Source organism: Tachysurus fulvidraco, chromosome 23, assembly GCF_022655615.1.
Source record: "Tachysurus fulvidraco isolate hzauxx_2018 chromosome 23, HZAU_PFXX_2.0, whole genome shotgun sequence".
Classification (NCBI taxonomy): Eukaryota; Metazoa; Chordata; class Actinopteri; order Siluriformes; family Bagridae; genus Tachysurus; species Tachysurus fulvidraco.
In genome coordinates this window covers 3,016,799-3,029,519 of record NC_062540.1, presented here as the reverse complement: position 1 = coordinate 3,029,519, position 12,721 = coordinate 3,016,799, and the positions used below count along the sequence as shown (strand labels likewise).

General features: G+C 43.6%; 1 protein-coding gene across 6 annotated transcripts in view; it reads left to right on the top strand.

Annotated features, from left to right (window-relative positions):
• LOC113641817 (cyclin-dependent kinase-like 5) overlaps positions 1-12,721 on the top strand; it is a 68,864-nt gene that overhangs the window by 3,774 nt on the left and 52,369 nt on the right. For 4 of the 6 annotated variants that reach the window (XM_027144839.2, XM_027144836.2, XM_027144838.2 and 1 more), the window contains exon 2: positions 6,013-6,239. In XM_027144839.2, coding sequence (XP_027000640.1) covers positions 6,176-6,239 — 64 coding nt within the window. In that variant the 5' untranslated portion in view covers positions 6,013-6,175. Of the gene's footprint in view, positions 1-4,618; positions 4,653-6,012; positions 6,240-9,598; positions 9,704-12,721 lie in introns of all 6 variants that reach the window. The other 2 variants (XM_027144840.2, XM_047807007.1) reach the window with 2 other exon arrangements.

Below are 12,721 nucleotides of genomic sequence, written 5' to 3'. Positions count from 1 at the left end.
TCTCATTCACTCACACAATCACACACTACGGACAATTTTCCAGAGATGCCAATCAAACTACGATGCATGTCTTTGGACCGCGGGAGGAAACCGGAGTACCCGGAGGAAACCCCCGAGGCACGGGGAGAACATGCAAACTCCACACACACAAGGTGGAGGCGGGAATCGAACCCCCAACCCTTGAGGTGTGAGGCGACCGTGCTACCCACTAAGCCACCGTGTCCCACTCTTGCGGTATTGTTGTACCTGTATCAGACCCCTTGACATTAGAACCTGGGGTCTGGGAGTGGATTTGTCCAGATGATTTATGAGTGATGGGATTTTGAAGTGTGTCAATTTCCAGTCAACAAAGTACTTCAGATGTTGACCAAGAGAAAACTGCATCAAGTAAAGTAGGCTTGCCATCACATTCAGTAGGTGGCTCGGCTTCTTGTATGGGTCCTCGTGCCGGACAGACAAGATTGATCAGAGACTCGTAGAAAATGTCAGACCTATAAGTGAAATGTAGGATCCTTAAAAATACTATTCTTGATGATAAATTAAGAAAAGACAGAACTTATGTTCATTTGTTTGCTAAAAGCTATACATGCATGTGACAGGAACTGTACCCCTGTTAAATATTCTTAGTTCACCCGATTTAACAGGACATCTGTTGGATACATGGCTCTGGAAAGTTTAGACAAAGAACTAGAGTCTGGCAGCTATGACTAACATTGCAGAAATTTGACATGGACGTTTGGACGTTTGGATTCATCGCTTTAAATAAAACACCTCAGGGTTGTAGGCTTGGTAGAGACAATGCAGGATTTCTCTGTAAGTAAGGACCACTACAATTTAGAGCATACACAAGCCAAGGTGCACTAAAAGCCTGGAGGGTTGTAATGAATGAGATGTGGAATCGCTGTACTGTAAACTGGGGACATATGTCTTTGTTGGGGGTCCAGTACTGCTGGGTATTTGGGTAATGCTCGTACTTGGAGGACAGGACATCTGTTATTCCCAACATCTTACATGGCACATTGTCAGAAGGGCTCCTTAGCTGGCCTTGTAAGCATCCACCTCCGTAATCCACCTCCTATTAATGGCAAAGAGGGATCATGATGTCTCGGAATGGAGGTGCTTCATTAGAGAGCAGCATGAGAGTTAAAGCTCTGAAATACACTTTCTTATCAAGTAGAATTAAATGTTAGCAAACCCCAGGACTTTGTGTCGTGCTGTGGCCAGTTAGTGACAGCTTTTAATTTTCCCTTATCAATCCGGCCAGCTTGAGAGCGGAGAATATATCAAAGGAAATAGATAGTGGGTTTGTAAAACTCACACTTCTTTAGCTTGGCACACAGGCTGTCTTAAATAAGGCTGTGGAGCAAGTAGAACACACCAGAGACAAGTACTTCTTCTGACGTGTAATAGATTAACATGTTTTTATGTAATGAGCTAGCCACCTATTTAGCGTATGTCAAAGGATTTTGTTAACAATGCTAGGATGACAGTAATAGAGAAAATCTGAAGTGAAGCAAATTTCCGATTACGGCATGATCCTAAGGGTCATGTGTAATGGTGATATACTGTACAGTGTTAGAATTTAGGCCGCAGCAGTCATCGCAGGGCAAGAAAAAATAAAAAATTTAGTACTAATTTAGCACTTATCCGAACGTCTCGGGTCACGGGGCGCCTGTGCCTATCTCAGGCGTCATCGGGCATCGAGGCAGGATACACCCTGGACGGAGTGCCAACCCATCACAGGGCACACACACACTCTCATTCACTCACACACTCACACACTACGGACAATTTTCCAGAGATGCCAATCAACCTACCATGCATGTCTTTGGACCGCGGGAGGAAACCGGAGTACCCGGAGGAAACCCCCGAGGCACGGAGAGAACATGCAAACTCCACACACACAAGGCAGAGGCGGGAATCGAACCCCTGACCCTGGAGGTGTGAGGCGAACGTGCTAACCACTAAGCCACCGTGCCCCCTAGTACTAAAAAGCATAACCTAATGTTTCGCCTAATGTTAAGTCATTCTCATGGCCAGAAATGTAGCTAATGTATACCAGATAACAGAATAACAGCACAGTCCTTGTAAAGAGCATTTGGACCAATTTACTTTACACCAGTCAGATCTTAGTATGCAGGAGACAATAACAAAGCATTTTCTTAACGATTTTAAATTTCCTCTTAGCAAAAATAAAACATCAGGGTTTTTTGTTTTTTTAGTATATTGACAGGAAATTGAGTGCTACAAACTTTTAAGGTGACTAAATGACTAGCAGAGGTATATCCTTACTATAGAGCAGGAAATAAATAGGGTCTAGAGTGAAAGTGCTTTGGCCTTGTGTAACCTTCCAGAGCCAAAAGAACACCAAGTGCATTAACAAGAGCAACCAACCACTACCAGTATCAGATAAGAACAGCCGGATCTAATCGCTCGTTTGTTTCTTCAGCTAGGTCCTGGTCGATGAAGTTCCCACTGATTCTGAATCAATCAAAGCAGAATTCTTTCCTTGTTTTTAAGAAGAGCAGTTGCTCTCCTAAAGATCCTGCGACCTCATGCAAGAGTCGTCTGATTGGTGTAAATGACTGCCTAAAATATTGCTGGTGAACTCGAGTTAAAAGCTCTTTCAGTAAGAAGGATGAGGATGAAGGAAACTATTGTCATGTTTCCGCTAGCCAGTAGTCTGGCAGATGAGATTTATTACACATTGCATCAGAAACCACTTGCAATTCCCACAGGAGTCAGGTGATTCTCTGCATATGTTTTGAAGGAGCCTCCAGGATCCTTCAGGCTTCCCCTGTGCATACACAGCTGTTTGGAGTCCTACCGAGCCCACTGTCTCGGTCGTGGGAGAACCCGTGTGGGTAAATAGACCTAAACACTGGAGATCTGATCAGTCAACTTTATCCAATCGATCCTGATGGTATAAGTGATCTGTTCCAGGATGTTCCCGCTCCACTCACAGGGCACAAAGGATATGGTTTGACTCGTGTTGATCGTACGCTGTGGCCTTCACGGTCAGTAGACGTCAACCAGTTTGAACACCTACAGGAGGTTTTTGAGTTGTGTAAGACAACACTCTGTACCGCCATCATGGCCCAACACACACGTTGGTTTTTTCTCAACTGATTATGCTTTTGGATACTATTTTTTTTTTATCATAAGAGCTGGTATTTTCACTCGCCTGGCATGGCCTGGAGAGATTTCTTGCTCACCTTCCAAACATTTAGGAATCTTACAGTAAGATCAGACGTACGACATACGTGATTCAAAATCTATATCCTTAAATATCCTTCACACAGGAATATCCTTCATTTTAAAATTCATTTTAAACATCTTTAGATGTTTACGTGAAGATGGAAGCTATTTGATGAGCTGACCCAGGTTTTCTTAAACATAGATCATTGGAATAAACGTGCTTCACCACGTAACACACACAAACACACACATACACACACTTCTGAATGCAGTTATGTGATCAAACAAGAATACTGAATTATCCTTATCAGGGGCTGAGCTTGGCATCATCGCTTTTTGATGAACGACCCTGTCGTCCAACAAACCCATTTGCATGGTGTGTGTCAGAGTCGATTCACCAACGTTTCTCTCTCTCTCTCTCTCTCTCTCTCTCTCTCTCTCTCTCTCTCTCTCTCTCACATTCTCACGCTGAGTGATGTGATGCCTCTGGATGGTGCGAATGAGCAGCACAGCCTTCTTCCGCTCGCCTCAGCTCCAGCAGCCCACATCGCCTGGCAAAAATGCGGATGCTGAAATCTGTCGTGAAAGCGACGGCACATATAGAGTAGCCAGAGACATGCTGACTCCACATACACATACTATGATGACTGAACATTTTAAGAGCAATGAAGCTTATTTTGAGTAAGTTACTTATGTTTAGAATATGTGTGCGTGTGTGCACGCGCGTGTGTGTGTGTGCGCGAGTGTGTGTTTGTGTGTGGGAGACATCAAAGACAATTTAGAACAAATTTACTTGTGGGTTTGACAACATTTTCACACGCTATGACTAATGGAAATGCTTTTTAGTACAGTATTTCTCTTTCAGGACCATGACAGTTAGAAAAACAGATTTTAAGGAAAGATCCACGCTTGACGAACTTCATGTCAGTTAATTTTATTTGAACATCTTTCCCCGACATGTCGGTGGGATTTTGTCACTTACCTCACACATCTATGCCTAAACAGAGCAATGCAGCGGCGCTTTAGTCTTTTAGACTCTCTGGGTTTCTGAGATCTGAGACACGCGCTAACTAGATCGCGAACTAGCCGTATATATGTGTTGCATTCTGGGAACTTTGAGTTCAACCTTCGCGGCGACGTCTCTGCCCGATTTCTCATTAATATGACGTGAAATGTCACCGGGAAAATTCCTTAACAGTCGTCTTCAGTAGAGACTTTAACACAGCTTTGGCGGTCGTCTCGGCACGATCACGGCTCACGGTGTTAGACATCTCTAAAGGTCATGTTTAATAGCTAATGATCGTTTTTTCGTGGCTGATCTCTGCATTTCAACGGCTCTCGGCTTGTGCGAAAAAGTCTCGTTGTCTGTTTTGTAGGAAGTAAACACTATTTTCCCTTCTTTTTTTTTTTTTAACTCTAGCCAATCACGGATTTTACAAGAAGCAACCCCACAGGTGCGTGAAATGAACGAAAGCGTTTTTGTTTTTTTCACATCTTGACGATTTTCTGTTTTGTCCTTAAGCACTTGCCTCGGTCCTCACTTCCTGGTGGTGGCAGATGTTTAGCAGATCCAGATCTCTCTACAGATATTTAGCAGACTGGAAGCAAGTCATTTGACGTTGAGTCATAGTTACGCAATGGTTTTCATTCAGCAGTGACCTCAAACCTCTCGCTCACATTCACAGTTCATGAAGAGGTATGTTTACCTCGATCAGGAAGGAAAAGGAAGAGGAGGAGGAGGAGGAGGGGTGTTTTTCTGAATCTGCTTCCTCGGCTTAGAGCTAGCAGCAGAAACACTAAGGGAGAAAGTGTGTGTGTGTGTGTGTGTGTGAGAGAGAGAGAGAGAGAGAGAGAGAGAGAGAGAGAGAGAGAGAGAGAGAGAGAGAGAAACACTAAGGGAGAAAGTGAAAGAGAGAGAGAGGGGGAGCGAGAGAGAGCAGGAGAGAGAGAGGGAGAGAGAGAGAGGGAGAGAGAGACACAGAGAGAGGGAGGGAGAGAGAGACAGAGACACAGACAGAGAGAGTGAGAGAGACAGAAAGGGAGAGAGAGAAACAGAGACACAGACAGAGAGAGAGAGAAAGAGAGAGTGAGAGAGAGAGAGAGAGAGAGAGAGAGAGAGAGAGAGAGAGAGAGAGAGAGAGACACTAAGGGAGAAAGTGAAAGAGAGAGTGAGAGAGAGAGACAGAGACACAGACAGAGAGAGACAGAGAGGGAGAGAGAGAAACAGAGACACAGACAGAGAGAGAGAGAAAGAGAGAGGGGGGGGGGACAGAGACACAGAGAGAGAGAGTGAAAGAGAGAGAGGGAGAGACAGAGACAGAGGGGGGGACAGAGAGAGAGAGAGAGAGAGAGAGAGAGAGAGAGAGAGAGAGAGAGAGAGAGATTCAGAAAAAGCAACAATGCTAGATGAGGAATTAAATCCTCTTTTCTCTCGGCAGATGAGATGAGACGAGACGAGATGGTTGGTGATACACATAGAGCACTTCACCTGATATATCCTGGGTGTGTCGAGCAGTTTTTAAACAAATGAACCAAATTAGAAATCTCTCCTATCACCATTATGGGAGAATTTAAGTGTTGGGACATGACGTTATAGGAAAATAATCAACGACAGAATGCCGGGGTGCGGCCCAATGTTGTATTAAAGGGTCTAACAGCATGACCAGTGTTTTATTCTGCTTATACCACAGTTTCTTTAACAGAAACTTTCCACCACTGAGAGCAAATCCGTCCAGCTCTCACTTCAGAGATCAAAACACAGTGTTTGATGTTGTCCTTCAACCCCATAACCATCTGTATTCTGTGTGTCCTCAGATGCAGGTTCGTACTCGAAGGAAGTGTACAGAACGTTCAGCGGTCCGTTCTGATCGGACCACCTGATGCCACCAGGCCACCCCATGCCCGCCTGTAACCTCGGAGACGACAACCTCTCACACACTCAAACTCCGCCTCTTTCGGCAAACCAGCATTAGTCTTGATGAGGAACCCTGCCATCTGTGATGTGATGAACAAGTTTGAGGTGCTTGGGATCGTCGGGGAAGGTGAGGGTTCTTTGGGTTTAAGTGTATTCCAGTTCCGTCGTCTGTTTCATCGTCTTCATGCAGACTTTGACTTAGTCGATACTTGAAGAAAGAAATAGAGATTAAGTAAGAACTGCCCTTTGGTTATTCATAGAAAATGCTGGTATCCTCATGAACTTGATACTTGCTGTAGTAAAGTGTTTATTATCCATCCACTCTGCGAATTGTTGTATATATTTCAGTTGCCCTTTCTTTTTCTTTTTTTTCTTTTTTTTTTATTTTTATAATGGTCGTCTCTTTAAAAGCTGAAATGACATTTATAGAAGTGGCGTACATGTAAAATGATTAATTCCTCTCACTGCTCATCTGCATCTGTCAACAATTCCTGGCATCCTTTATCTTCTAATAAAGCAGCTCAGACAAAGCTAAAGTGGGTCACCACAGGAACAGCGTTCCTCCTCCACGCTAGCGCTGAAGTGCACTCGAACCCTCTGCCCTCTCTCTCCCCTTCACCATTTCCCTCTCTCCCAAATCCCCCCTCCATTCCCCCTCCCCCTCTGCCCCTCCCGCTCCTACTCCCCCTTGCCTAGACCCTCAGTCCCTTTCTCATACTCTTCTCTTTCACTCTCTCGCCCCTCCCTTCTTGTCCTACTCCCCTCTCCCCTACACCCTCTGCCCCTCCCACTCCCCCTCCCCCTCCATCTCTCCCACCCTCTCCACCCACACACACCCATCCCCTCTCCCCGTCTCCCCCCTCCCCCTTCACCTATGCCACATCCGTTTTCTTTACATTTTGCATGAGGGATATGGGAGAAAGCGTCTGGGGACCAGGCTATTTTTACGCTTCTCTCTGTTCATGTAGTCAACTCTGATACGTAATGAAGAGTGAGAGAGGAAGCTGGATAGAGCTGATCAGTTACTTTACTGCTGAGATACAGGAGGCGATACACGAGGGCACGAGTCCCAGCTGAGTCACTGCTCACAGGTTTATACCTGTTACATTCAAACATAACATCACACACACACACCGTTTACACCGCACTCAATCAGACGTAAATCAGACGGACGGAGGGACGGACAGACAGACAGACAAATAGATAGAGAAAGAGAGAGAGACAAGGTTAGATTGATTTATTGATTGATTGATTGATTGATTGATTGATTGATTGATTGGTTGATTGGTTGATTGATTGATTGGTTGGTTGATTGATTGAGGGTCAGACAGAGAAACAGACAAATGGACAGACAGACAAAGAGAGTGAGACAAACAGATGGATTTACAGACAGATGGCCAGATATAGACAGACATATTGACAGACATACATACATACATACAGACAGACAGACAGACAGACAGACAGACAGACAGACAGACAGACAGATAGATAGATAGATAGATAGATAGATAGATAGATAGATAGATAGATAGATAGATAGAGGTAACCTTACTTTACAGCCTATGGAGTGAGCAGTTTATAGTGAAGGTCTTAAACTTCACGGTGTGTGAGATATAAACCCAATGTATCTCTACTGTTCATATTATCTGTGGCTTTATTAAATTATATTCTCATTCTAATGCATCTCTGTCTATGAATCAAATCACTAAATAAATGAATCATTGACTCACTGACTCACATTTGGAAATAAGAGGAATTATACAGACGTGCCTCTACCTGAAAGTGTCCGGATTGTTATCGTGCGGTTAGTCAGCACAGTGATGTGTGTATGGTGAGATGGAAGTGATCAGATGAAAGGGTGTTGAGTTTTGTGATATTAATTGTTGTTTACTAGCTGACGACTGAAGAAACACCAACGATTATTGTTGTGCGGTGGAGTAAACCAACACAGGGCAGGCTGGTTTTTGACAGGGTGTTGCGCTGACTTGCGTGTATGCGTGTATGCTTGCGTGTGTGTGCCTGTGTGTGTGTGTGTGTGCGTGTTTCGGCGTGTCTTCATCACCACGCAGGATGATTTTTAATTACGACCCTGGGGCACTTTCAGCACTTAAGCTGCAAGAAAACAAGTGTTGGTGGTGGAACCAACTCTCTGTTACAGCACTACGGTGTGTGTGTGTGTGTGTGTGTGTGTGTGTGTGTGTGTGTGTGTGTGTGTGTGTGTGTGTGTGTGTGTTTTAACTCGTATTTTGGCAGTGATTACAGCCTGCTGTGGATTCAGCTGTCAGAGGAGTGGATTTCATTCTGTTTTTGGCCACAAGCATAACCCACTCTTTAGCCTGGCCTATCTCTAGCATAGCATTATTAGCCCGATCAATTAGCATAACGCTAATAGAAGCTGTATTTTGTCAGTTTTAGGTGAGTTGTTCCAGAGAGGCTGATAAATTGTACCACTCAAAATTATGTACACCCCTCCTCAGAATTAATTAAAAAAATGTTTTATATATATATATATATATATATATATATAAATTGCAAACCAAAGCTACTTGTTTGAGTAAACGATTTTATGATTTTAGCGGCATTTGGCAGACAGACGACTTACATTCATCCTCATTTCATACAGCTGATCGATTGTGTGTTAAGGAACTTGCTCAGAGTCCCAGCAATGTTCGCTCGGTGTACCCGGGATTCGAACCTCGATTAAAAATACATAGACCGAATGCAACAAGTTTAAACTAGTAACTGCTCTGAGAAGGTGACGTAATCTTTTTAAACCATTGAACCACTGGTGTTTTGCCAAAACATGTAAACAAACTGGTCTAGAAATGCCACTGTAGTTTTCTTTTCTTTATTCTTCCATCCTCTCACGTGTCTATTCATGTCAGTGCTTTTAGATAGATAGATAGATAGATAGATAGATAGATAGATAGATAGATAGATAGATAGATAGATAGATAGATAGATAGATAGATAGATAGATAGATAAGTCACATCCTATGTAGTGAGCACATGTAAATCGGACAGCATTCATGGCTTGTGCTTGAGGTTTGTGGAGACTAAGTAGTACCGTATGTCCCTTTATGGGTCAGTTTTAACAGGGCACTGGAGTGGTATAATGTTGCGTTCGTCCGTCTCCCAGAGCTTACCGAAACAGGTCAAAAGCTCAGTCTCGTGCAAATGAGATGCAAAAATGGGCAGGTGGTGAAATCATGCTTTTGAATGTGACATAGAAGGGAGATTTCGTCATGGCCCACAGCCAGGCCATCAGTGCAGAGGATGATGGAGGAAACCGATGCAGACAGCACTGTGGTAGTAACTAACCTCTGAATTTGATTCACGACTCGCTCTCTTATTTATACGTTATTGTTTCCATAGTAACCCCAGGTCAGGTCAGTATAGGTAATGTTAAAGAGACTTAAAAATGTCAGCGCATGTTTGTCCCATCATTCAGTTCATTCATGTCATAAAACGTCTTCGTCCCAGCTACCATGGGCCCCCGGGACGTCCCCCGACAGGCAGCGCGACGCAGACACGCTGACATGAGCAGCCATTCACGCTTCACGCCGCATTGAGCCGATGAGACTGGAGGTGCGCTCAGGCAAACTAATCGTCTCTCTCAATCACTCAGCACACGCCCACTGTGTGTGTGTGTGTGTGTGTGTGTGTGTGTGTGTGTGTGTGTGTGTTTGCGTGTGTGTGTGTGTGTGTGTGTGTGTATGTGTGTCTTCATCACTGTGACCTAGTATTATTGAGCTACGGAGAGGTCAAGATAATCACATGCAGACAGAAGAGGTTGTCTGTCACAGTCGCATAACAGATGAGCTCTCCATCAGACGTGTCGAATTTATTAAATTTATTTTAAAGGTTCATTTAGTTTATTTAGTTCCCTAAGCTTAGGCTCATACGATTCTGATTGGCTACCAGAACTAATAGGAAAATTACTAATAAGTATAGAAACTAATAGGAAAATAAGCATTTGTTTCTGTACCTACTCGATTCATTACCTACAACATTTGATTCAGTACCTACAGCATATGATTCAGTACCAACTCGATTCAGTACAGTACCTTCTGCATTTGATTCAGTATCTACAGCATTTGATTCAGTACCTACAGCATATGATTCAGTACCAACTCGATTCAGTACAGTACCTTCTGCATTTGATTCAGTACCGACAGCATTTGATTCAGTACCAACTCGATTCAGTACAGTACCTTCTGCATTTGATTCAGTACCGACAGCATTTGATTCAGTACCAACTCGATTCATTACCTACAGCATTTGATTCAGTTCCTATTGTACTAGGTTTAGCACCTACTGCATTTGATTCATTACCTACAAAAATGGATTCATTACCAACTGCAATCGATTCAGTATATATAGCTTTAATCAATATGTACTGCATTTAATTCAGTATCCAACGCATTTGATTCACTACCTTCTGCATTCAGTCTCATACCCGTTTGATTCAATACAGAACCTATAGCATCAGATTCAGCACACTGCATTTGATTCTGAACCTACTGAAGTCGACTCAATACTTAATACCTTCAATTCAGTTCAGTACCTACTGCATTACCTACAGCATTCCATTGAGCGTCGGTATGCGTGTAGCATGAATATAATCCAAACACACGACATCCGTCGCATTGCGATCGTCATGTGACCTACGTGCGGCGTCATAATACCTGCAAAAACTTTTTTTCTTGCTTTAACCTTCAACAAGTTAATCATTTACTCAGGTATTGTTACACAGGTACTGTTTATCCACAAGGGACAATATTTAATAGCTATAGCGCTTGGACCCAGGTCCCCCTTGCATTATGGGATAGCGCAGTGTCCATTTTTTCCGTACTGTAGAATCTCAGAAGAAGCAGAAGGTCATGTGGGAATTTCTCACCTACGGTTTAATGAATACTGAGACTACAGAGTTACTGCTTTTGTCCTACTGTACAGTAGGGCAGTGGGGATATTCGGACGCAGCTCGTGAGTCACGGTCTCTGTTTGATTCATACATTTTACACCAGGGTAAATTTTATTTCTTTCGCTTCTTTCAGCAAAATCCCAGACGGTTAAGTGCTTCCTCTATGTGCTTTTGAAGGAAGAATGACATTATGAAGCCTAGCAGCCACTTTCTCAGCTGGTTTCCCCCTGGAGTATGACTTTAATCAGTTTAATTAGGCCTTTGCCGTTCAATTGCTAATGGAGTTTTAGGCTGAGCTGGGAGCGGGAGATGAGACGTGTTTGATGCTGGATGAAGCCGCATGATCACATGTGAAAGTGAAAATGTGTCTGACTGCTGGCGTGAACATGCAGCAAGTGTGTAACCTTCTTGAAATAACATTGGGGGGGGGGAACAATGGTTCTTTAGTTCATGAGGATGACTCTGTCTGCTGTATGTGATCCAAATATATGGAGCAGATTTAAAAATTGGAAAGGCAGAATTTCATTTGCTTGCTTTCATCTGTTTTCACATGCCCTGCAAGTTCCTGGTACCCCTTTTCCACCGAGTCAGTTTGAGTGTTGGTTCGGAGCCTAATTTAGAACCAGTTCTTTCTTTTTCGACAGCCAAAGCACCGGCTCTGAACCAAGAAAAGTGCTTCTTAAGTAGCACCAAAACGTTGCTGGTCTAGATTTAAGAACCTCTTGTGTCAGGAGCTGTGTGCGGGGCTACTGTTAGCGCATTCGATAATGTACCTTAAGTATACTGATGTTTAATACACTTTCACTTTACCGCGATATGATCACTTATCAGCACACATGATAGTAGGTAGCTACATGCTAAGGCTAACGTTTTTTTCTATGTTAACGATAAAATAACGTTATGTACTTTATCGATTACAGCCTCCGTTTATACAGATTACACGGAGCCGCACGTACACGTTGGATTCGCCGTGTTTGGATGCCAATGTAGGTTCACAAAACCATGAGCATTAACAGTAAAACAACATCCGCCATTGTTGTTGTTGTGTTTGTGTTTGCCGCTGCTGCGCTAACGTTGCTGGGACACGTGACACGTATACAGTGACGTCACACTCGGCTCTGTGACGGCTCTCTAGCCGGTGGAAAGGCAAACCGGTTCTTAGAAGGTTCGCCGGGGAACCAACACTGAACCAGCACTAGTACTAGCTCTGAACCAGCACCCGGTTCTTTTTGGTGGAATTGGGGTAGAGGTCTTAATCCTACTTGTCCAGCTGTGACTAAAAAACTAATAGCCAGGAAATTTGCTTGTCCCTGGAATATGTTCCTTGTATTGTACGTGTTATTTAGTAACTGTGTGAAATAGCGTTACACTGAAAAGAAATAACAGTAAAAGACCAAACTCCACTCGATACCTAGTATACCTGCCTTACGATGAGTCCAAGTTCATGTCTCACCATTTATGAGAACCCCTTCTTGCACTCTGCATCCTTTCGAACAGCTAAAAGCCACCTATTGTATCCCCGAGCTCAGAGACACCCACGATTGGCCAGTGTCACTCTAATGGACAGTGGTAGAGCATAATGCTGTCCATCTGACCCAGAGAGCACAGCCAATTATGCTCTCTTGGATTCCGCAGTCTCACATTTTATTCCCAGACACGGAGGTTATGTAAAGTCTATGCCA